Source organism: Salvelinus fontinalis, unplaced genomic scaffold, assembly GCF_029448725.1.
Source record: "Salvelinus fontinalis isolate EN_2023a unplaced genomic scaffold, ASM2944872v1 scaffold_0048, whole genome shotgun sequence".
NCBI classification, from domain to species: Eukaryota; Metazoa; Chordata; class Actinopteri; order Salmoniformes; family Salmonidae; genus Salvelinus; species Salvelinus fontinalis.
In genome coordinates this window covers 23,629-46,500 of record NW_026600257.1, presented here as the reverse complement: position 1 = coordinate 46,500, position 22,872 = coordinate 23,629, and the positions used below count along the sequence as shown (strand labels likewise).

The 22,872-nt window shown below is 47.5% G+C and overlaps 1 protein-coding gene across 1 annotated transcript in view; it reads right to left on the bottom strand.

The window, feature by feature from the left end:
- LOC129842528 (disintegrin and metalloproteinase domain-containing protein 12-like) overlaps positions 1–21,462 on the bottom strand; it is a 34,649-nt gene extending 13,187 nt beyond the window's left edge. The window contains exons 1-4 of the mRNA XM_055911107.1: positions 21,371–21,462; positions 13,693–13,870; positions 6,983–7,072; positions 2,462–2,657 (exon numbers count right to left, since the gene is read on the bottom strand). Coding sequence (XP_055767082.1) covers positions 2,462–2,657; positions 6,983–7,072; positions 13,693–13,870; positions 21,371–21,462 — 556 coding nt within the window. The remainder of the gene's footprint in view (positions 1–2,461; positions 2,658–6,982; positions 7,073–13,692; positions 13,871–21,370) is intronic.
- Between the last annotated feature and the right edge of the window lie 1,410 nt (positions 21,463–22,872).

The following is a 22,872-nucleotide window of genomic DNA, read 5'->3' as shown; positions in this document are numbered from 1 at the left end:
TCCTCCTCACCTCCTCCCCACCTCCTCCTCACATCCTCCTCACCCCTTCCTCACCTCCTCCTCACATCCTCACATCCTCCTCACCCCCTCCTCACCTCCTCCTCACATCCTCACATCCTCCTCACCTACTCCTCGCCTCCTCCTCACCTCCTCCTCACATCCTCGCCTCCTCCTCACCTCCTCCTCAACTCCTCCTCACCTCCTCCTCACCTCCTCCTCACCTCCTCCTCACATCCTCACATCCTCCTCACCTCATCCTCACATCCTCCTCACCTCATCCTCACATCCTCCTCACCTCCTCCCCACCTCCTCCTCACATCCTCCTCACATCCTCCTCACTTCCTCCTCACCTCCTTCTCAAACACATTGGGGAGGAGGGGATTCGAGGCTCCTCCCCTCGGACCTTGCATCATGTGTTTTGAGAAGAAGACAAATATCTGAATAATCTGAAATCAGACTGGAACATCCCTCAGTGTTGTACAACAGGGAAATAATCCGAAGTCAGACTGGGACATCCCTCAGTGTTGTACAACAGGGAAATAATCTGAAATCAGACTGGAACATCCCTCAGTGTTGTACAACAGGGAAATAATCTGAAGTCAGACTGGGACATCCCTCAGTGTTGTACAACAGGGAAATAATCTGAAGTCAGACTGGAACATCCCTCAGTGTTGTACAACAGGGAAATAATCTGAAATCAGACTGGGACATCTCTGTGTTGTACAACAATTTTCCCTCCCAACCTGTAGGGGACTCCACTCTCCACAACGTTTGCAAAATGACAGTACATTTTCCCAAATTCCCATGTTTCCAGAAATTCTGGTTGGAGCATTTAGGAGTTCCTGCTTATTCACTCCTACTTTTTTATTATTTTATTTTTATTTTATTTCACTTTTATTTAACCAGGTTGTTCAGTTGAGAACAAATTCTCATTTACAACCGTGACCTGACCAAGATAAAGCAAAGCAGTGCGACACAAACAACACAGAGTTACAGATGGGATACTTGCAAGAGTCTTCCCACCAAGATGTCTGGTAAACCTGGGATGTTTTTTGTGTGAGAGTGAACAGAATGTTGCACCCCTGTTCTGTACTCACCCTGGCCCCAGAGAGTGATCACCCCTGTTCTGTACTCACCCTGGCCCCAGAGAGTGATCACCCCTGTTCGGTACTCACCCTGGCCCCAGAGAGTGATCACCCCTGTTCTGTACTCACCCTGGCCCCAGAGAGTGATCACCCCTGTTCGGTACTCACCCTGGCCCCAGAGAGTGATCACCCCTGTTCTGTACTCACCCTGGCCCCAGAGAGTGATCACCCCTGTTCTGTACTCACCCTGGCCCCAGAGAGTGATCACCCCTGTTCTGTACTCAGCCTGGCCCCAGAGAGTGATCACCCCTGTTCTGTACTCAGCCTGGCCCCGGAGAGTGATCACCCCTGTTCGGTACTCACCCTGGCCCCAGAGAGTGATCACCCCTGTTCTGTACTCACCCTGGCCCCAGAGAGTGATCACCCCTGTTCTGTACTCACCCTGGCCCCAGAGAGTGATCACCCCTGTTCTGTACTCAGCCTGGCCCCAGAGAGTGATCACCCCTGCTCTGTACTCACCCTGGCCCCAGAGAGTGATCACCCCTGTTCTGTACTCACCCTGGCCCCAGAGAGTGAACACCCCTGTTCTGTACTCACCCTGGCCCCAGAGAGTGATCACCCCTGCTCTGTACTCACCCTGGCCCCAGAGAGTGATCACCCCTGTTCTGTACTCACCCTGGCCCCAGAGAGTGATCACCCCTATTCTGTCCTCACCCTGGCCCCAGAGAGTGATCACCCCTGTTCTGTCCTCACCCTGGCCCCAGAGAGTGATCCTCCCTGTTCTGTACTCACCCTGGCCCCAGAGAGTGATCACCCCTGTTCTGTACTCACCCTGGCCCCAGAGAGTGATCACCCCTGTTCTGTACTCAGCCTGGCCCCAGAGAGTGATCACCGCTGTTCTGTACTCACCCTGGCCCCAGAGAGTGATCACCCTGTTCTGTACTCACCCTGGCCCCAGAGAGTGATCACCCCTGTTCTGTACTCACCCTGGCCCCAGAGAGTGATCACCCCTGTTCTGTACTCACCCTGGCCCCAGAGAGTGATCACCCCTGTTCTGTACTCAGCCTGGCCCCGGAGAGTGATCACCCCTGTTCGGTACTCACCCTGGCCCCAGAGAGTGATCACCCCTGTTCTGTACTCACCCTGGCCCCAGAGAGTGATCACCCCTGTTCTGTACTCACCCTGGCCCCAGAGAGTGATCCTCCCTGTTCTGTACTCACCCTGGCCCCAGAGAGTGATCACCCCTGTTCTGTACTCACCCTGGCCCCAGAGAGTGATCACCCCTGCTCTGTACTCACCCTGGCCCCAGAGAGTGATGGCCCCTATTCTGTACTCACCCTGGCCCCAGAGAGTGATCACCCCTGATCTGTACTCACCCTGGCCCCAGAGAGTGATGCACTGCTGCTCGTGTGTCTGGCAGATCCCGTTGTAACAGTGTCCGTCCACGTTGTGGCAGGTGTGCCCGTCATGCAGGTACACATTAGCAGGGCAATGGGGGTTGGCACCGGTACAGAACTCTGGCAGGTCACATGAGTTACTCGAATCCCTGCACGGGGTGCCTGCTGGTTTCAGCTATAGACAGGTAGGCAGGCAGATAGACAGGCACACAGGCAGACAGACAGACAGATAAGGAGGTGAGGCCTTGAGAGGCATGGAGGGCTGAAGTCTAAGAGAAACAGAAGAGGACAGACTACTTAGCTTACCTAATACTAACACTACCCAATACATATGATTACAGAGCATCAAACAACTAGCCTAGCTACTACATATGATTATAGAGGATCAAACAACTAGCATGGATACTACACATGATTATAGAGCATCAAACAACTAGCCTAGCTACTACATATGATTATAGAGTATAAAAAAACTAGCCTAGCTACTACATATGATTATAGAGTATCAAACAACTAGCCTAGCTACTACATAGGATTATAGAGTACCAAACAACTAGTCTAGCTACTACACATGAGTATAGAGTATAAAACAACTAGCCTAGCTACTACATATGATTATAGAGTACCAAACAACCAGCCTAGCTACTAGCTACTACACATGATTATAGAGTATAAAACAACTAGCCTAGCTACTACACATGATCATAGAGTATAAAACAACTAGCCTAGCTACTATATATGATTATAGAGTATAAAACAACTGGCCTAGCTACTACATATGATTATAGAGTATAAAACAACTAGCCTAGCTACTACATATGATTATAGAGTATAAAACAACTAGCCTAGCTACTACATATGATTATATAGTATAAAACAACTAGCCTAGCTACTACATATGATTATAGAGTATAAAACAGCTAGCCTTGCTACTACATATGATTATAGAGTATCAAACAACTAGCCTAGCTACTACACATGACTATAGAGTATAAAAAAACTAGCCTAGCTACTACACATGATTATAGAGTATCAAACAACTAGCCTAGCAACTAGATATGATTATAGAGGATCAAACAACTAGCCTAGCTACTACACATGATTATAGAGTATCAAACAACTAGCCTAGCTACTACACATGATTATAGAGGGTCAAACAACTAGCCTAGCTACTACACATGATTATAGAGGATCAAACAACTAGCCTAGCTACTCCACATGATTATAGAGGGTCAAACAAACAACTAGCCTAGCTACTACACATGATTATAGAGGGTCAAACAAACAACTAGCCTAGCTACTACATATGATTATAGAGTATCAAACAACTAGCCTAGCTACTACACATGATTATAGAGGATCAAACAACTAGCCCAGCTGCTACATATGATTATAGAGTATCAAACAACTAGCCTAGCTACTACACATGATTATAGAGTATCAAACAACTAGCCTAGCTACTACACATGATTATAGAGTATTAAACAACTAGCCTAGCTACTACACATGATTATAGACTATCAGACAACTAGCCTAGCTACTACACATGATTATAGAGGATCAAACAACTAGCCTAGCTACTACACATGATTATAGAGTATCAAACAACTAGCCTAGCTACTACACATGATTATAGAGGGTCAAACAACTAGCCTAGCTACTACACATGATTATAGAGGGTCAAAAAAACAACTATCCTAGCTACTACATATGATTATAGAGTATCAAACAACTAGCCTAGCTACTACACATGATTATAGAGTATCAAACAACTAGCCTAGCTACTATATATGATTATAGAGTATAAAACAACTAGCCTAGCTACTACATATGATTATAGAGGATCAAACAACTAGCCTAGCTACTACATATGATTATAGAGTATAAAACAACTAGCCTAGCTACTACATATGATTATAGAGTATAAAACAACTAGCCTTGCTACTACATATGATTATAGAGTATCAAACAACTAGCCTAGCTACTACACATGATTATAGAGTATAAAAAAACTAGCCTAGCTACTACACATGATTATAGAGTATCAAACAACTAGCCTAGCAACTAGATATGATTATAGAGGATCAAACAACTAGCCTAGCTACTACACATGATTATAGAGTATCAAACAACTAGCCTAGCTACTACACATGATTATAGAGGGTCAAACAAACAACTAGCCTAGCTACTACATATGATTATAGAGTATCAAACAACTAGCCTAGCTGCTACACATGATTATAGAGTATCAAACAACTGGCCTAGCTACTACACATGATTATAGAGGGTCAAACAAACAACTAGCCTAGCTACTACATATGATTATAGAGTATCAAACAACTAGCCTAGCTACTACACATGATTATAGAGTATAAAACAACTAGCCTAGCTACTATATATGATTATAGAGTATAAAACAACTAGCCTAGCTACTACATATGATTATAGAGGATCAAACAACTAGCCTAGCTACTACATATGATTATAGAGTATAAAACAACTAGCCTAGCTACTACATATGATTATAGAGTATAAAACAACTAGCCTTGCTACTACATATGATTATAGAGTATCAAACAACTAGCCTAGCTACTACACATGATTATAGAGTATAAAAAAACTAGCCTAGCTACTACACATGATTATAGAGTATCAAACAACTAGCCTAGCAACTAGATATGATTATAGAGGATCAAACAACTAGCCTAGCTACTACACATGATTATAGAGTATCAAACAACTAGCCTAGCTACTACACATGATTATAGAGGGTCAAACAACTAGCCTAGCTACTACACATAATTATAGAGGATCAAACAACTAGCCTAGCTACTACATATGATTATAGAGGATCAAACAACTAGCCTAGCTACTCCACATGATTATAGAGGGTCAAACAAACAACTAGCCTAGCTACTACATATGATTATAGAGGGTCAAACAAACAACTAGCCTAGCTACTACACATGATTATAGAGGGTCAAACAAACAACTAGCCTAGCTACTACACATGATTATTGAGGGTCAAACAAACACCTGGCCTAGCTACTACATATGATTATAGAGTATCAAACAACTAGCCTAGCTACTACACATGATTATAGAGGATCAAACAACTAGCCCAGCTACTACATATGATTATAGAGTATCAAACAACTAGCCTAGCTACTACACATGATTATAGAGTATCAAACAACTAGCCTAGCTACTACACATGATTATAGAGTATCAAACAACTAGCCTAGCTACTACACATGATTATAGACTATCAGACAACTAGCCTAGCTACTACACATGATTATAGAGGGTCAAACAAACAACTAGCCTAGCTACTACATATGATTATAGAGTATCAAACAACTAGCCTAGCTACTACACATGATTATAGAGGATCAAACAACTAGCCTAGCTACTACACATGATTATATAAAACAACTAGCCTAGCTACTACACATGATTATAGAGAATCAAACAACTAGCCTAGCTACTACACATGATTATAGAGGATCAAACAACTAGCCTAGCTACTACACATGATTATAGAGTATAAAACAACTAGCCTAGCTACTACACATGATTATAGAGGATCAGCCAACTAGCCTAGCTACTACACATGATTATAGAGTATAAAACAACTAGCCTAGCTATTACACATGATTATAGAGGATCAAACAACTAGCCTTGCTACTACACATGATTATATAAAACAACTAGCCTAGCTACTACACATGATTATATAAAACAACTAGCCTAGCTACTACACATGATTATAGAGCATCAAACAACTAGCCTTGCTACTACACATGATTATATAAAACAACTAGCCTAGCTACTACACATGATTATATAAAACAACTAGCCTAGCTACTACACATGATTATAGAGGATCAAACAACTAGCCTAGCTACTACACATGATTATAGAGCATCAAACAACTAGCCTTGCTACTACACATGATTATATAAAACAACTAGCCTAGCTACTACACATGATTATATAAAACAACTAGCCTAGCTACTACATATGATTATATAAAACAACTAGCCTAGCTACTACACATGATTATAGAGGATCAAACAACTAGCCTAGCTACTACACATGATTATATAAAACAACTAGCCTAGCTACTACACATGATTATAGAGTATCAAACAACTAGCCTAGCTACTACACATGATTATAGAGGATCAAACAAACATCTCCAACTTTAAGTCATATTCCCCTTTGATACCCCTATGTCTTTAAGCCATTTTGTGTGTGTGTGTGTGTGTGTGTGTGTGTGTGTGTGTGTGTGTGTGTTTGTGTGTGTGTGTGTGTGTGTGTGTGTGTGTGTGTGTGTGTGTGTGTGTGTGTGTGTGTGTGTGTGTGTGTGTGTGTGTGTGTGTGTGAGAGAGAGAGAGTGAGTGAGTGAAGAAGGGCCCCTTCCTTGTGAAAATAAAGATGAAATAAGATGTGAGTTTAAATTAGGGCTGTTGGCCAGCCGGTCAGTCAGTCTCCTACCAGGCAGTCATGACAGCACTGTCCGTGAGCACACACAGCATCCCCCTTCAGAGTACAGGTTGTAGAGTTACAGCATGGATTCATACACTCCTGGAGAGAGGAGAGGAGAGAGGGGGAGAGGGGAGAGAGAGGAGAGGTAGGGAGAGAGAGGGAGAGGACAGGTGGGGAGAGAGAGGAGTGTAGGGAGGGAGAGGAGAGGAGAGAGGGGATGATCAGGAGAGGTGGGGGGAGAGGAGAGGTGGGGGAGAGGTGGGGGGAGAGAGGAGAGGTGGGGAGAGAGAGGAGAGGTGGGGGGAGAGAGGAGAGGTGGGGGGTGAGAGGAGAGGAGAGGAGAGAGATGAGAGGAGAGAGGAGAGGAGAGAGGGGGAGAGAGGAGAGGTGGGGGGAGAGAGGAGAATGAGTGAAGGAGAGGAGAGTAGGGAGGGAGAGGTGGGGGGAGAGAGAAGAGAGGTGGGGAGAGAGAGGAGAGGTGGAGAGAGAGAGGAGAGGTGGGGGGAGAGAGGAGAAGGAGTGAAGGACAGGAGAACAGGGAGGGAGAAGAGAGGAAGAAGGGGTTTACAAACCACCCAGATTAACACATGCACAGCTCTAATGTTATCAGAGGGAATCCCACAACAGGCATATTATATTCCTCCTCTCCTCACTGGCAGAGGTCAGACAGTCACAGTTACTTCCTTAAAGGATTTCATCAACCACAGCTTTAGACAGGGAACACGGTCCCAGGTCCCCGTTGAGGTAACAGGGAACACGGTCCCAGGTCCCCGTTGAGGTAACAGGGAACACGGTCCCAGGGCCCCGTTGAGGTAACAGGGAACACGGTCCCAGGTCCCCGTTGAGGTAACAGGGAACACGGTCCCAGGTCCCCGTTGAGGTAACAGGGAACACGGTCCCAGGTCCCCGTTGAGGTAACAGGGAACACGGTCCCAGGTCCCCGTTGAGGTAACAGGGAACACAGTCCCAGGTCCCCGTTGAGGTAACAGGGAACACGGTCCCAGGTCCCCGTTGAGGTAACAGGGAACATGGTCCCACGTCCCCGTTGATGTAACAGGGAACACGGTCCCAGGTCCCCGTTGATGTAACAGGGAACACGGTCCCAGGTCCCCGTTGAGGTAACAGGGAACATGGTCCCACGTCCCCGTTGATGTAACAGGGAACACGGTCCCAGGTCCCCGTTGAGGTAACAGGGAACACGGTCCCAGGTCCCCGTTGAGGTAACAGGGAACACGGTCCCAGGGCCCCGTTGAGGTAACAGGGAACACGGTCCCAGGTCCCCGTTGAGGTAACAGGGAACACGGTCCCAGGTCCCCGTTGAGGTAACAGGGAACACGGTCCCAGGTCCCCGTTGAGGTAACAGGGAACACGGTCCCGGGTCCCCGTTGAGGTAACAGGGAACACGGTCCCAGGTCCCCGTTGAGGTAACAGGGAACACGGTCCCAGGTCCCCGTTGAGGTAACAGGGAACACGGTCCCAGGTCCCCGTTGAGGTAACAGGGAACACAGTCCCAGGTCCCCGTTGAGGTAACAGGGAACACGGTCCCAGGTCCCCGTTGAGGTAACAGGGAACATGGTCCCACGTCCCCGTTGATGTAACAGGGAACACGGTCCCAGGTCCCCGTTGATGTAACAGGGAACACGGTCCCAGGTCCCCGTTGAGGTAACAGGGAACACGGTCCCAGGTCCCCGTTGATGTAACAGGGAACACGGTCCCAGGTCCCCGTTGAGGTAACAGGGAACACGGTCCCAGGTCCCCGTTGATGTAACAGGGAACACGGTCCCAGGTCCCCGTTGAGGTAACAGGGAACACGGTCCCAGGTCCCCGTTGATGTAACAGGGAACACAGTCCCAGGTCCCCGTTGAGGTAACAGGGAACACGGTCCCAGGTCCCCGATGATGTAACAGGGAACACGGTCCCAGGTCCCCGTTGAGGTAACAGGGAACACGGTCCCAGGTCCCCGTTGATGTAACAGGGAACACGGTCCCAGGTCCCCGTTGAGGTAACAGGGAACACGGTCCCAGGTCCCCGTTGATGCAACATATCCTCTGTGGAACAGTGGAGGTATGTACATATGGTCTACATTATGCATTATCTGAACATAACACGGTCTCTGTTCTCTCCTCTGATCTGCTAGTCAGTTTGGTTCCTCTCTGTTCTCTCGTCTGATCTGCTAGTCCAGTTTGGTTCCTCTCTGTTCTCTCCTCTGATCTGCTAGTCCAGTTTGGTTCCTCTCTGTTCTCTCCTCTGATCTGCTAGTCCAGTTTGGTTCCTCTCTGTTCTCTCGTCTGATCTGCTAGTCCAGTTTGGTTCCTCTCTGTTCTCTCCTCTGATCTGCTAGTCCAGTTTGGTTCCTCTCTGTTCTCTCTGATCTGCTAGTCCAGTTTGGTTCCTCTCTGTTCTCTCCTCTGATCTGCTAGTCCAGTTAGGTTCCACTCTGTTCTCTCTGATCTGCTAGTCCAGTTTGGTTCCTCTCTGTTCTCTCTGATCTGCTAGTCCAGTTTGGTTCCTCTCTGTTCTCTCCTCTGATCTGCTAGTCCAGTTTGGTTCCACTCTGTTCTCTCTGATCTGCTAGTCCAGTTTGGTTCCACTCTGTTCTCTCTGATCTGCTAGTCCAGTTTGGTTCCTCTCTGTTCTCTCCTCTGATATGCTAGTCCAGTTTGGTTCCTCTCTGTTCTCTCCTCTGATCTGCTAGTCCAGTTTGGTTACACTCTGTTCTCTCTGATCTGCTAGTCCAGTTTGGTTCCTCTCTGTTCTCTCCTCTGATCTGCTAGTCCAGTTTGGTTCCTCTCTGTTCTCTCTGATCTGCTAGTCCAGTTTGGTTCCTCTCTGTTCTCTCTGATCTGCTAGTCCAGTTTGGTTCCTCTCTGTTCTCTCTGATCTGCTAGTCCAGTTTGGTTCCTCTCTGTTCTCTCTGATCTGCTAGTCCAGTTTGGTTCATCTCTGTTCTCTCTGATCTGCTAGTCCAGTTTGGTTCCTCTCTGTTCTCTCTGATCTGCTAGTCCAGTTTGGTTCCTCTCTGTTCTCTCCTCTGATCTGCTAGTCCAGTTTGGTTCCACTCTGTTCTCTCTGATCTGCTAGTCCAGTTTGGTTCCACTCTGTTCTCTCTGATCTGCTAGTCCAGTTTGGTTCCTCTCTGTTCTCTCCTCTGATCTGCTAGTCCAGTTTGGTTCCTCTCTGTTCTCTCCTCTGATCTCCTAGTCCAGTTTGGTTACACTCTGTTCTCTCTGATCTGCTAGTCCAGTTTGGTTCCTCTCTGTTCTCTCCTCTGATCTGCTAGTCCAGTTTGGTTCCTCTCTGTTCTCTCTGATCTGCTAGTCCAGTTTGGTTCCTCTCTGTTCTCTCTGATCTGCTAGTCCAGTTTGGTTCCTCTCTGTTCTCTCTGATCTGCTAGTCCAGTTTGGTTCCTCTCTGTTCTCTCTGATCTGCTAGTCCAGTTTGGTTCCTCTCTGTTCTCTCTGATCTGCTAGTCCAGTTTGGTTCCTCTCTGTTCTCTCTGATCTGCTAGTCCAGTTTGGTTCCTCTCTGTTCTCTCCTCTGATCTGCTAGTCCAGTTTGGTTCCTCTCTGTTCTCTCCTCTGATATGCTAGTCCAGTTTGGTTCCTCTCTGTTCTCTCCTCTGATCTGCTAGTCCAGTTTGGTTCCTCTCTGTTCTCTCCTCTGATCTGCTAGTCCAGTTTGGTTCCTCTCTGTTCTCTCCTCTGATCTGCTAGTCCAGTTTGGTTCCACTCTGTTCTCTCTGATCTGCTAGTCCAGTTTGGTTATTCTCTGTTCTCTCTGATCTGCTAGTCCAGTTTGGTTCCACTCTGTTCTCTCCTCTGATCTGCTAGTCCAGTTTGGTTCCACTCTGTTCTCTCTGATCTGCTAGTCCAGTTTGGTTCCTCTCTGTTCTCTCCTCTGATCTGCTAGTCCAGTTATATTCCTCTCTGTTCTCTCCTCTGATCTGCTAGTCCAGTTTGGTTCCTCTCTGTTCTCTCGTCTGATCTGCTAGTCCAGTTTGGTTCCTCTCTGTTCTCTCCTCTGATCTGCTAGTCCAGTTTGGTTCCTCTCTGTTCTCTCCTCTGATCTGCTAGTCCAGTTTGGTTCCTCTCTGTTCTCTCCTCTGATCTGCTAGTCCAGTTTGGTTCCTCTCTGTTCTCTCCTCTGATCTGCTAGTGCAGTTTGGTTCCTCTCTGTTCTCTCGTCTGATCTGCTAGTCCAGTTTGGTTCCTCTCTGTTCTCTCCTCTGATCTGCTAGTCCAGTTTGGTTATTCTCTGTTCTCTCTGATCTGCTAGTCCAGTTTGGTTCCTCTCTGTTCTCTCTGATCTGCTAGTCTAGTTTGGTTCCACTCTGTTCTCTCCTCTGATCTGCTAGTCCAGTTTGGTTCCTCTCTGTTCTCTCGTCTGATCTGCTTGTCCAGTTTGGTTATTCTCTGTTCTCTCTGATCTGCTAGTCCAGTTTGGTTCCACTCTGTTCTCTCTGATCTGCTAGTCCAGTTTGGTTCCACTATGTTCTCTCCTCTGATCTGCTAGTCCAGTTTGGTTCCTCTCTGTTCTCTCTGATCTGCTAGTCCAGTTATGTTCCTCTCTGTTCTCTCCTCTGATCTGCTGTGTGTGTGTGCGTGTGTGTGTGTGTGTGTGTGTGTGTGTTCAGTTGTATATCTTTGAGCTTTTCTCTGAAGACTGAGAAGAGGAACGACTTGCATGTGTTACTATTTTAAGAGTTGCTGCACAGATGCACCGCTATTTACGTCTTCAGAGATACTGCATGTCGCTTTGTGCTGCGGTTCTTTATTCACGACACAGAACACAGAACACAGAACACAGAACACCTCACCAAGGGGATCGTCGATTTCATTTGTCACACATTTTGAGTGTCAAACCGGAGATCATGTGATAAGGAACTATGAATCGTGACAGAATGGAACGGGGCTCAGATCATGTGATAAGGAACTATGAATCGTGTCAGAATGGAACAGGGCTCAGATCATGTGATAAGGAACTATGAATCGTGACAGAATGGAACGGGGCTCAGATCATGTGATAAGGAACTATGAATCGTGTCAGAATGGAACAGGGCTCAGATCATGTGATAAGGAACTATGAATCACGACGGTTTGTTCAGCTTGGCTCAGGACAGCTTGGTTTGGTTCAGCTTGGCTCAGAACAGTAATGGTTTGTTCAGCTTGGCTCAGGGCAGTAATGGTTTGTTCAGCTTGGCTCAGGGCAGTAATGGTTTGTTCAGCTTGGCTCAGGGCAGTAGTGGTTTGGTTCAGCTTGGCTCAGGGCAGTAGTGGTTTGTTCAGCTTGGCTCAGGGCAGTAGTGGTTTGTTCAGCTTGGCTCAGGGCAGTAGTGGTTTGTTCAGCTTGGCTCAGGGCAGTAGTGGTTTGTTCAGCTTGGCTCAGGGCAGTAGTGGTTGGTTCAGCTTGGCTCAGGGCAGTAGTGGTTTGGTTCAGCTTGGACAGTAGTGATTTGGTTCAGTGCAGTAGTGGTTTGTTCAGCTTGGCTCAGGGCAGTAGTGGTTGGTTCAGCTTGGCTCAGGGCAGTAGTGATTTGGTTCAGGGCAGTAGTGGTTTGGTTCAGGGCAGTAGTGGTTTGGTTCAGGGCAGTAGTGGTTTGTTCAGCTTGGACAGTAGTGGTTTGGTTCAGGGCAGTAGTGGTTTGGTTCAGCTTGGACAGTAGTGGTTTGGCTCAGGACAGTAATGGTTTGTTCAGCTTGGCTCAGGACAGTAATGGTTTGGTTCAGCTTGGCTCAGGGCAGTAATGGTTTGTTCAGCTTGGCTCAGGACAGTAGTGGTTTGTTCAGCTTGGCTCAGGACAGTAATGGTTTGTTCAGCTTGGCTCAGGACAGTAGTGGTTTGTTCAGCTTGGCTCAGGACAGTAGTCGTTTGGTTCAGCTTGGACAGTAGTGGTTTGTTCAGCTTGGCTCAGGACAGTAATGGTTTGTTCAGCTTGGCTCAGGACAGTAATGGTTTGTTCAGCTTGGCTCAGGACAGTAATGGTTTGTTCAGCTTGGCTCAGGGCAGTAATGGTTTGTTCAGCTTGGCTCAGGGCAGTAATGGTTTGTTCAGCTTGGCTCAGGGCAGTAGTGGTTTGTTCAGCTTGGCTCAGGACAGTAATGGTTTGGTTCAGCTTGGCTCAGGGCAGTAGTGGTTTGTTCAGCTTGGCTCAGGACAGTAATGGTTTGTTCAGCTTGGTTCAGGGCAGTAGTGGTTTGGATCAGCTTGGTTCAGGGCAGTAGTGGTTTGGTTCAGGGCAGTAGTGGTTGGTTCAGCTTGGTTCAGGGCAGTAGTTGCTTGGTTCAGGGCAGTAGTGGTTGGTTCAGCTTGGTTCAGGGCAGTAGTTGCTTGGTTCAGGGCAGTAGTGGTTGGTTCAGCTTGGTTCAGGGCAGTAGTTGCTTGGTTCAGGGCAGTAGTGGTTGGTTCAGCTTGGTTCAGGGCAGTAGTTGCTTGGCTCAGGGCAGTAGTGGTTTGTTCAGCTTGGCTCAGGGCAGTAGTGGTTTGTTCAGCTTGGCTCAGGACAGTAATGGTTTGTTCAGCTTGGTTCAGGGCAGTAGTGGTTTGTTCAGCTTGGCTCAGGGCAGTAGTGGTTTGTTCAGCTTGGCTCAGGACAGTAATGGTTTGTTCAGATTGGTTCAGGGCAGTAGTGGTTGGTTCAGCTTGGACAGTAGTGTTAATAGGGTGTTAGTGTGTCCCATCCCATTGCATCCCTACCTTGACATCACAGGACTACTACCTACCTCCAGTTCTCCACAGTCACACTCCTCTCCTTCCTCCACGTATCCGTTGCCACACTTCTGTCCCCCGTAGAGCACCTTGACCTCGGGCATGTTGAACAGACACATCCCAACTCCCTTCTCCAGACTGGCAGACAGATCCTTTATACTACAGGAGCTGAATACTGTTGGGAAGGGGTACCTGGACAGGAGAGAGAGAGAGGAGAACTACTGAATACTGTAGGAAACAGGTACCTGGACAGGAGAGAGAGAGAGAGAGAGAGAGAGAGAGAGAGAACTACTGAATACTGTTGGGAAGGGGTACCTGGAGAGGAGAGGAGAGAGGAGAACTACTGAATACTGTAGGAAACAGGTACCTGGAGAGGAGAGAGAGAGAGGAGAACTACTGAATACTGTAGGAAACAGGTACCTGGAGAGGAGAGAGAGAGAGAACTACTGAATACTGTAGGAAACAGGTACCTGGAGAGGAGAGAGAGAGGAGAACTACTGAATACTGTAGGAAACAGGTACCTGGAGAGGAGAGAGAGAGAGGACTACTGAATACTGTAGGAAACAGGTACCTGGAGAGGAGAGAGAGGAGAACTACTGAATACTGTAGGAAACAGGTACCTGGAGAGGAGAGAGAGGACTACTGAATACTGTAGGAAACAGGTACCTGGAGAGGAGAGAGAGAGGAGAACTCCTGAATAATGTAGGAAACAGGTACCTGGAGAGGAGAGAGAGAGAGGAGAACTACTGAATACTGTAGGAAACAGGTACCTGGAGAGGAGAGGAGAGAGAGAGGAGAACTACTGAATACTGTAGGAAACAGGTACCTGGAGAGGAGAGAGAGAGGAGAACTCCTGAATAATGTAGGAAACAGGTACCTGGAGAGGAGAACTACTGAATACTGTTGGGAAGGGGTACCTGGAGAGGAGAGGAGAGAGAGAGAACTACTGAATACTGTAGGAAACAGGTACCTGGAGAGGAGAACTACTGAATACTGTAGGAAACAGGTACCTGGAGAGGAGAGAGAGGAGAACTCCTGAATACTGTAGGAAACAGGTACCTGGAGAGGAGAGAGAGAGAGAGGAGAACTCCTGAATACTGTAGGAAACAGGTACATGGAGAGGAGAGGAGAGAGAGAGAACTACTGAATACTGTAGGAAACAGGTACCTAGAGAGGAGAGAGAGAGAGAGGACTACTGAATACTGTAGGAAACAGGTACCTGGAGAGGAGAGAGAGAGAGAGGAGAACTCCTGAATACTGTAGGAAACAGGTACATGGAGAGGAGAGAGAGGAGAACTACTGAATACTGTAGGAAACAGGTACCTGGAGAGGAGAGAGAGAGGAGAACTCCTGAATAATGTAGGAAACAGGTACCTGGAGAGGAGAACTACTGAATACTGTTGGGAAGGGGTACCTGGAGAGGAGAGGAGAGAGAGAGAACTACTGAATACTGTAGGAAACAGGTACCTGGAGAGGAGAGAGAGAGAGAGAACTACTGAATACTGTAGGAAACAGGTACCTGGAGAGGAGAACTACTGAATACTGTAGGAAACAGGTACCTGGAGAGGAGAGAGAGAGAGAACTACTGAATACTGTAGGAAACAGGTACATGGAGAGGAGAGAGAGAGAGGAGAACTACTGAATACTGTAGGAAACAGGTACCTGGAGAGGAGAGAGAGAGAACTACTGAATACTGTAGGAAACAGGTACATGGAGAGGAGAGAGAGAGAGAGAGAACTACTGAATACTGTAGGAAACAGGTACCTGGAGAGGAGAGAGAGAGAGAACTACTGAATACTGTAGGAAACAGGTACCTGGAGAGGAGAGAGAGAGAGAACTACTGAATACTGTAGGAAACAGGTACCTGGAAAGGAGAACTACTGAATACTGTAGGAAACAGGTACCTGGAGAGGAGAGAGAGGAGAACTCCTGAATACTGTAGGAAACAGGTACCTGGAGAGGAGAGAGAGAGAGAGGAGAACTCCTGAATACTGTAGGAAACAGGTACATGGAGAGGAGAGGAGAGAGAGAGAACTACTGAATACTGTAGGAAACAGGTACCTAGAGAGGAGAGAGAGAGAGAGGACTACTGAATACTGTAGGAAACAGGTACCTGGAGAGGAGAGAGAGAGAGAGGAGAACTCCTGAATACTGTAGGAAACAGGTACATGGAGAGGAGAGAGAGAGGAGAACTACTGAATACTGTAGGAAACAGGTACCTGGAGAGGAGAGAGAGAGAGAGAGAGGACTACTGAATACTGTAGGAAACAGGTACCTGGAGAGGAGAGAGAGGAGAACTACTGAATACTGTAGGAAACAGGTACCTGGAGAGGAGAGAGAGAGAGGACTACTGAATACTGTAGGAAACAGGTACCTGGAGAGGAAAGGAGAGAGAGAGAACTACTGAATACTGTAGGAAACAGGTACCTGGAGAGGAGAGAGAGGAGAACTACTGAATACTGTAGGAAACAGGTACCTGGAGAGGAGAGAGAGAGAGGACTACTGAATACTGTAGGAAACAGGTACCTGGAGAGGAGAGAGAGAGAGAACTACTGAATACTGTAGGAAACAGGTACCTGGAGAGGAGAGAGAGAGAGAGAGGACTACTGAATACTGTAGGAAACAGGTACCTGGAGAGGAGAGAGAGAGAGAACTACTGAATACTGTAGGAAACAGGTACCTGGAGAGGAGAGAGAGGAGAACTACTGAATACTGTAGGAAACAGGTACCTGGAGAGGAGAGAGAGAGAGGACTACTGAATACTGTAGGAAACAGGTACCTGGAGAGGAGAGAGAGAGAGAACTACTGAATACTGTAGGAAACAGGTACCTGGAGAGGAGAGAGAGAGAGAACTACTGAATACTGTAGGAAACAGGTACCTGGAGAGGAGAGAGAGAGAACTACTGAATACTGTAGGAAACAGGTACCTGGAGAGGTGAGAGAGAGGAGAACTACTGAATACTGTAGGAAACAGGTACCTGGAGAGGAGAGAGAGAGGAGAACTACTGAATACTGTAGGAAACAGGTACCTGGAGAGGAGAGAGAGAGAGAACTACTGAATACTGTAGGAAACAGGTACATGGAGAGGAGAGAGAGAGAGAGAGAACTACTGAATAGTGTAGGAAACAGGTACCTGGAGAGGAGAGAGAGAGAGAACTACTGAATACTGTAGGAAACAGGTACCTGGAGAGGAGAGAGAGAGGAGAACTCCTGAATACTGTAGGAAACAGGTACCTGGAGAGGAGAGAGAGAGAGAACTACTGAATAGTGTAGGAAACAGGTACCTGGAGAGAGAGAGAGGAGAACTACTGAATACTGTAGGAAACAGGTACCTGGAGAGGAGAGAGAGAGAGAGGACTACTGAATACTGTAGGAAACAGGTACCTGGAGAGGAGAGAGAGAGAGAACTACTGAATACTGTAGGAAACAGGTACCTGGAGAGGAGAGGAGAGAGAGAGGACTACTGAATACTGTAGGAAACAGGTACCTGGAAAGGAGAACTACTGAATACTGTAGGAAACAGGTACCTGGAGAGGAGAGAGAGGAGAACTACTGAATACTGTAGGAAACAGGTACCTGGAGAGGAGAGAGAGGACTACTGAATACTGTAGGAAACAGGTACCTGGAGAGGAGAGAGAGAGGAGAACTCCTGAATAATGTAGGAAACAGGTACCTGGAGAGGAGAGAGAGAGAGGAGAACTACTGAATACTGTAGGAAACAGGTACCTGGAGAGGAGAGGAGAGAGAGAGGAGAACTACTGAATACTGTAGGAAACAGGTACCTGGAGAGGAGAGAGAGAGGAGAACTCCTGAATAATGTAGGAAACAGGTACCTGGAGAGGAGAACTACTGAATACTGTTGGGAAGGGGTACCTGGAGAGGAGAGGAGAGAGAGAGAACTACTGAATACTGTAGGAAACAGGTACCTGGAGAGGAGAACTACTGAATACTGTAGGAAACAGGTACCTGGAGAGGAGAGAGAGGAGAACTCCTGAATACTGTAGGAAACAGGTACCTGGAGAGGAGAGAGAGAGAGAGGAGAACTCCTGAATACTGTAGGAAACAGGTACATGGAGAGGAGAGGAGAGAGAGAGAACTACTGAATACTGTAGGAAACAGGTACCTAGAGAGGAGAGAGAGAGAGAGGACTACTGAATACTGTAGGAAACAGGTACCTGGAGAGGAGAGAGAGAGAGAGGAGAAATCCTGAATACTGTAGGAAACAGGTACATGGAGAGGAGAGAGAGGAGAACTACTGAATACTGTAGGAAACAGGTACCTGGAGAGGAGAGAGAGAGGAGAACTCCTGAATAATGTAGGAAACAGGTACCTGGAGAGGAGAACTACTGAATACTGTTGGGAAGGGGTACCTGGAGAGGAGAGGAGAGAGAGAGAACTACTGAATACTGTAGGAAACAGGTACCTGGAGAGGAGAGAGAGAGAGAGAACTACTGAATACTGTAGGAAACAGGTACCTGGAGAGGAGAACTACTGAATACTGTAGGAAACAGGTACCTGGAGAGGAGAGAGAGAGAGAACTACTGAATACTGTAGGAAACAGGTACATGGAGAGGAGAGAGAGAGAGGAGAACTACTGAATACTGTAGGAAACAGGTACCTGGAGAGGAGAGAGAGAGAACTACTGAATACTGTAGGAAACAGGTACATGGAGAGGAGAGAGAGAGAGAGAGAACTACTGAATACTGTAGGAAACAGGTACCTGGAGAGGAGAGAGAGAGAGAACTACTGAATACTGTAGGAAACAGGTACCTGGAGAGGAGAGAGAGAGAGAACTACTGAATACTGTAGGAAACAGGTACCTGGAAAGGAGAACTACTGAATACTGTAGGAAACAGGTACCTGGAGAGGAGAGAGAGGAGAACTCCTGAATACTGTAGGAAACAGGTACCTGGAGAGGAGAGAGAGAGAGAGGAGAACTCCTGAATACTGTAGGAAACAGGTACATGGAGAGGAGAGGAGAGAGAGAGAACTACTGAATACTGTAGGAAACAGGTACCTAGAGAGGAGAGAGAGAGAGAGGACTACTGAATACTGTAGGAAACAGGTACCTGGAGAGGAGAGAGAGAGAGAGGAGAACTCCTGAATACTGTAGGAAACAGGTACATGGAGAGGAGAGAGAGAGGAGAACTACTGAATACTGTAGGAAACAGGTACCTGGAGAGGAGAGAGAGAGAGAGAGAGGACTACTGAATACTGTAGGAAACAGGTACCTGGAGAGGAGAGAGAGGAGAACTACTGAATACTGTAGGAAACAGGTACCTGGAGAGGAGAGAGAGAGAGGACTACTGAATACTGTAGGAAACAGGTACCTGGAGAGGAAAGGAGAGAGAGAGAACTACTGAATACTGTAGGAAACAGGTACCTGGAGAGGAGAGAGAGGAGAACTACTGAATACTGTAGGAAACAGGTACCTGGAGAGGAGAGAGAGAGAGGACTACTGAATACTGTAGGAAACAGGTACCTGGAGAGGAGAGAGAGAGAGAACTACTGAATACTGTAGGAAACAGGTACCTGGAGAGGAGAGAGAGAGAGAGGACTACTGAATACTGTAGGAAACAGGTACCTGGAGAGGAGAGAGAGAGAGAACTACTGAATACTGTAGGAAACAGGTACCTGGAGAGGAGAGAGAGGAGAACTACTGAATACTGTAGGAAACAGGTACCTGGAGAGGAGAGAGAGAGAGGACTACTGAATACTGTAGGAAACAGGTACCTGGAGAGGAGAGAGAGAACTACTGAATACTGTAGGAAACAGGTACCTGGAGAGGAGAGAGAGAGAGAGAGGACTACTGAATACTGTAGGAAACAGGTACCTGGAGAGGAGAGAGAGAGAGAACTACTGAATACTGTAGGAAACAGGTACCTGGAGAGGAGAGGAGAGAGAGAGAGAACTACTGAATACTGTAGGAAACAGGTACCTGGAGAGGAGAGAGAGAGAGAACTACTGAATACTGTAGGAAACAGGTACCTGGAGAGGAGAGAGAGAGAGAACTACTGAATACTGTAGGAAACAGGTACCTGGAGAGGAGAGAGAGAGAACTACTGAATACTGTAGGAAACAGGTACCTGGAGAGGTGAGAGAGAGGAGAACTACTGAATACTGTAGGAAACAGGTACCTGGAGAGGAGAGAGAGAGGAGAACTACTGAATACTGTAGGAAACAGGTACCTGGAGAGGAGAGAGAGAGAGAACTACTGAATACTGTAGGAAACAGGTACATGGAGAGGAGAGAGAGAGAGAGAGAACTACTGAATAGTGTAGGAAACAGGTACCTGGAGAGGAGAGAGAGAGAGAACTACTGAATACTGTAGGAAACAGGTACCTGGAGAGGAGAGAGAGAGGAGAACTCCTGAATACTGTAGGAAACAGGTACCTGGAGAGGAGAGAGAGAGAGAACTACTGAATAGTGTAGGAAACAGGTACCTGGAGAGAGAGAGAGGAGAACTACTGAATACTGTAGGAAACAGGTACCTGGAGAGGAGAGAGAGAGAGAGGACTACTGAATACTGTAGGAAACAGGTACCTGGAGAGGAGAGAGAGAGAGAACTACTGAATACTGTAGGAAACAGGTACCTGGAGAGGAGAGGAGAGAGAGAGGACTACTGAATACTGTAGGAAACAGGTACCTGGAGAGGAGAGAGAGAGGACTACTGAATACTGTAGGAAACAGGTACCTGGAGAGGAGAGAGAGAGAGAACTACTGAATACTGTAGGAAACAGGTACCTGGAGAGGAGAGAGAGAGAGAACTACTGAATACTGTAGGAAACAGGTACCTGGAGAGGAGAGAGAGAGGAGAACTACTGAATACTGTAGGAAACAGGTACCTGGAGAGGAGAGAGAGGACTACTGAATACTGTAGGAAACAGGTACCTGGAGAGAGAGAGAGAGAGAGAACTACTGAATACTGTAGGAAACAGGTACCTGGAGAGGAGAGGAGAGAGAACTACTGAATACTGTAGGAAACAGGTACCTGGAGAGGAGAGAGAGAGAGAACTACTGAATACTGTAGGAAACAGGTACCTGGAGAGGAGAGAGAGAGAGAGAGAGAGAGAGAGAACTACTGAATACTGTAGGAAACAGGTACATGGAGAGGAGAGGAGAGAGAACTACTGAATACTGTTGGGAAGGGGTACCTGGAGAGGAGAGAGAGAGAACTACTGAATACTGTTGGGAAGGGGTACCTGGAGAGGAGAGAGAGAACTACTGAATACTGTTGGGAAGGGGTACCTGGAGAGGAGAGAGAGAGAGAACTTTGGCAATGTTAACACATGTTTCCCATGCCAATAAAGCCCCTTGAATTGAATTTAATTTAATTGAATTGAATTGAAATTGAACTACTGAATACTGAGAGGGAGAGGGAGAGAAAGTCAAACCTAACAAGTTCCCTCACCAGGGCTGACCCATACATTTAGGGAAAGAGGAATAGGTTGTTCAACCCATAAATCTAGTGAATTTTTTATGTGTTTGTAGGGGGGGGGGGGGGGGGGGGGGCTGCTGCTCTGTTCCACAGGGAAACCAAGGGAAACTGTGTGTGTGTGTGTGACTGTGTGTGTGTGCGTCTGTGTGTGTGTGTGTGTGTGTGTGTGTGTGTGTGTGTGTGTGTGTGTGTGTGTGTGTGTGTGTGTGTGTGACTGTGTGTGTGTGTGTGTGTGTGTGTGACTGTGTGTTTGCCCTGGGCTCTGTCTGACTACTCCTTTCTTCCAGACCTCTTGCAGCTTAATGGAGCTCTGCCCTGGTAATAGTCTGTACTGCTGGATGGCCATGTAGTGTACGGGATGGAGTGTGTGAGGAGAGAGAATACGTGTGTTTGTGTGTGTGTTCATGCAAAGCATATGGTTCCTTACTTTGTCCATCCCTCTATCCCCTCTATCTCCTCTATCTCCTCTATCCCCTCCCTCCCCTCTACCCCCTCCCCTCTATCTCCTCTATCTCCTCTATCCCCTCCCTCCCCTCTACCCCCTCCCCTCTATCCCCTCTATCTCCTCTATCCCCTCTATCCCCTCCCCTCTATCCCCTCCCCTCTATCCCCTCCCCTCTATCTCCTCTATCCCCTCCCTCCCCTCTACCCCCTCCCCTCTATCTCCTCTATCTCCTCTATCCCCTCCCTCCCCTCTACCCCCTCCCCTCTATCCCCTCTATCTCCTCTATCCCCTCTATCCCCTCCCCTCTATCCCCTCCCCTCTATCCCCTCCCCTCTATCCCCTCTATCCCCTCTATCTCCTCTATCTCCTCTATCTCCTCCCCTCTATCTCCTCTATCTCCTCTATCTCCTCCCCTCTATCTCCTCCCCTCTATCTCCTCTACCTCTACCTCCTCTATCCCCTCTATCTCCTCTACCTCTACCTCCTCTATCCCCTCTATCTCCTCTATCCCCTCTACCTCCTCTATCTCCTCTATCTCCTCTATCCCCTCTATCCCCTCCCCTCTATCTCCTCTATCTCCTCTATCTCCTCTATCCCCTCTACCTCCTCTATCTCCTCTATCCCCTCTATCCCCTCCCCTCTATCTCCTCTATCTCCTCTATCCCCTCTATCCCCTCCCCTCTATCTCCTCTATCCCCTCTACCTCCTCTATCTCCTCTATCTCCTCTATCCCCTCTATCCCCTCCCCTCTACCCACTCCACTCTACCTCCTCTATCCCCTCTATCTCATCTATCTCCTCTAACCCCTCTCCTCTATCTCCTCCCTCCCCTCTATCCCCCCTATCCCCTCTATCCCCTCTATCTCCTCCCCTCTATCTCCTCCCCTCTATCTCCTCTATCTCCTCCCCTCTATCTCCTCTATCCCCTCTATCTCCTCTATCTCCTCCCCTCTATCTCCTCTATCTCCTCTATCTCCTCTATCTCCTCTATCTCCTCTATCTCCTCTATCTCCTCCCCTCTATCTCCTCTATCGTCTCTGTCTCCTCTATCTCCTCTATCTCCTCTATCCCCACTATCTCCTCTATCTCCTCTATCTCCTTGATTTCCTCTCCTCTATCTCCTCTATCCCCTCTATCCCCTCCCTTCTATCGCCTCTATCCCCTCTATCCCCTCCCTTCTATCGCCTCTATCCCCTCTATCTCCTCTATCTCCTTGATACCCTCCCCTCTATCTCCTCTATCCCCTCCCTTCTATTTCCTCTACCTCCTCTATCCCCTCTATCTCATCTATCCCCTCCCTTCTATTTCCTCT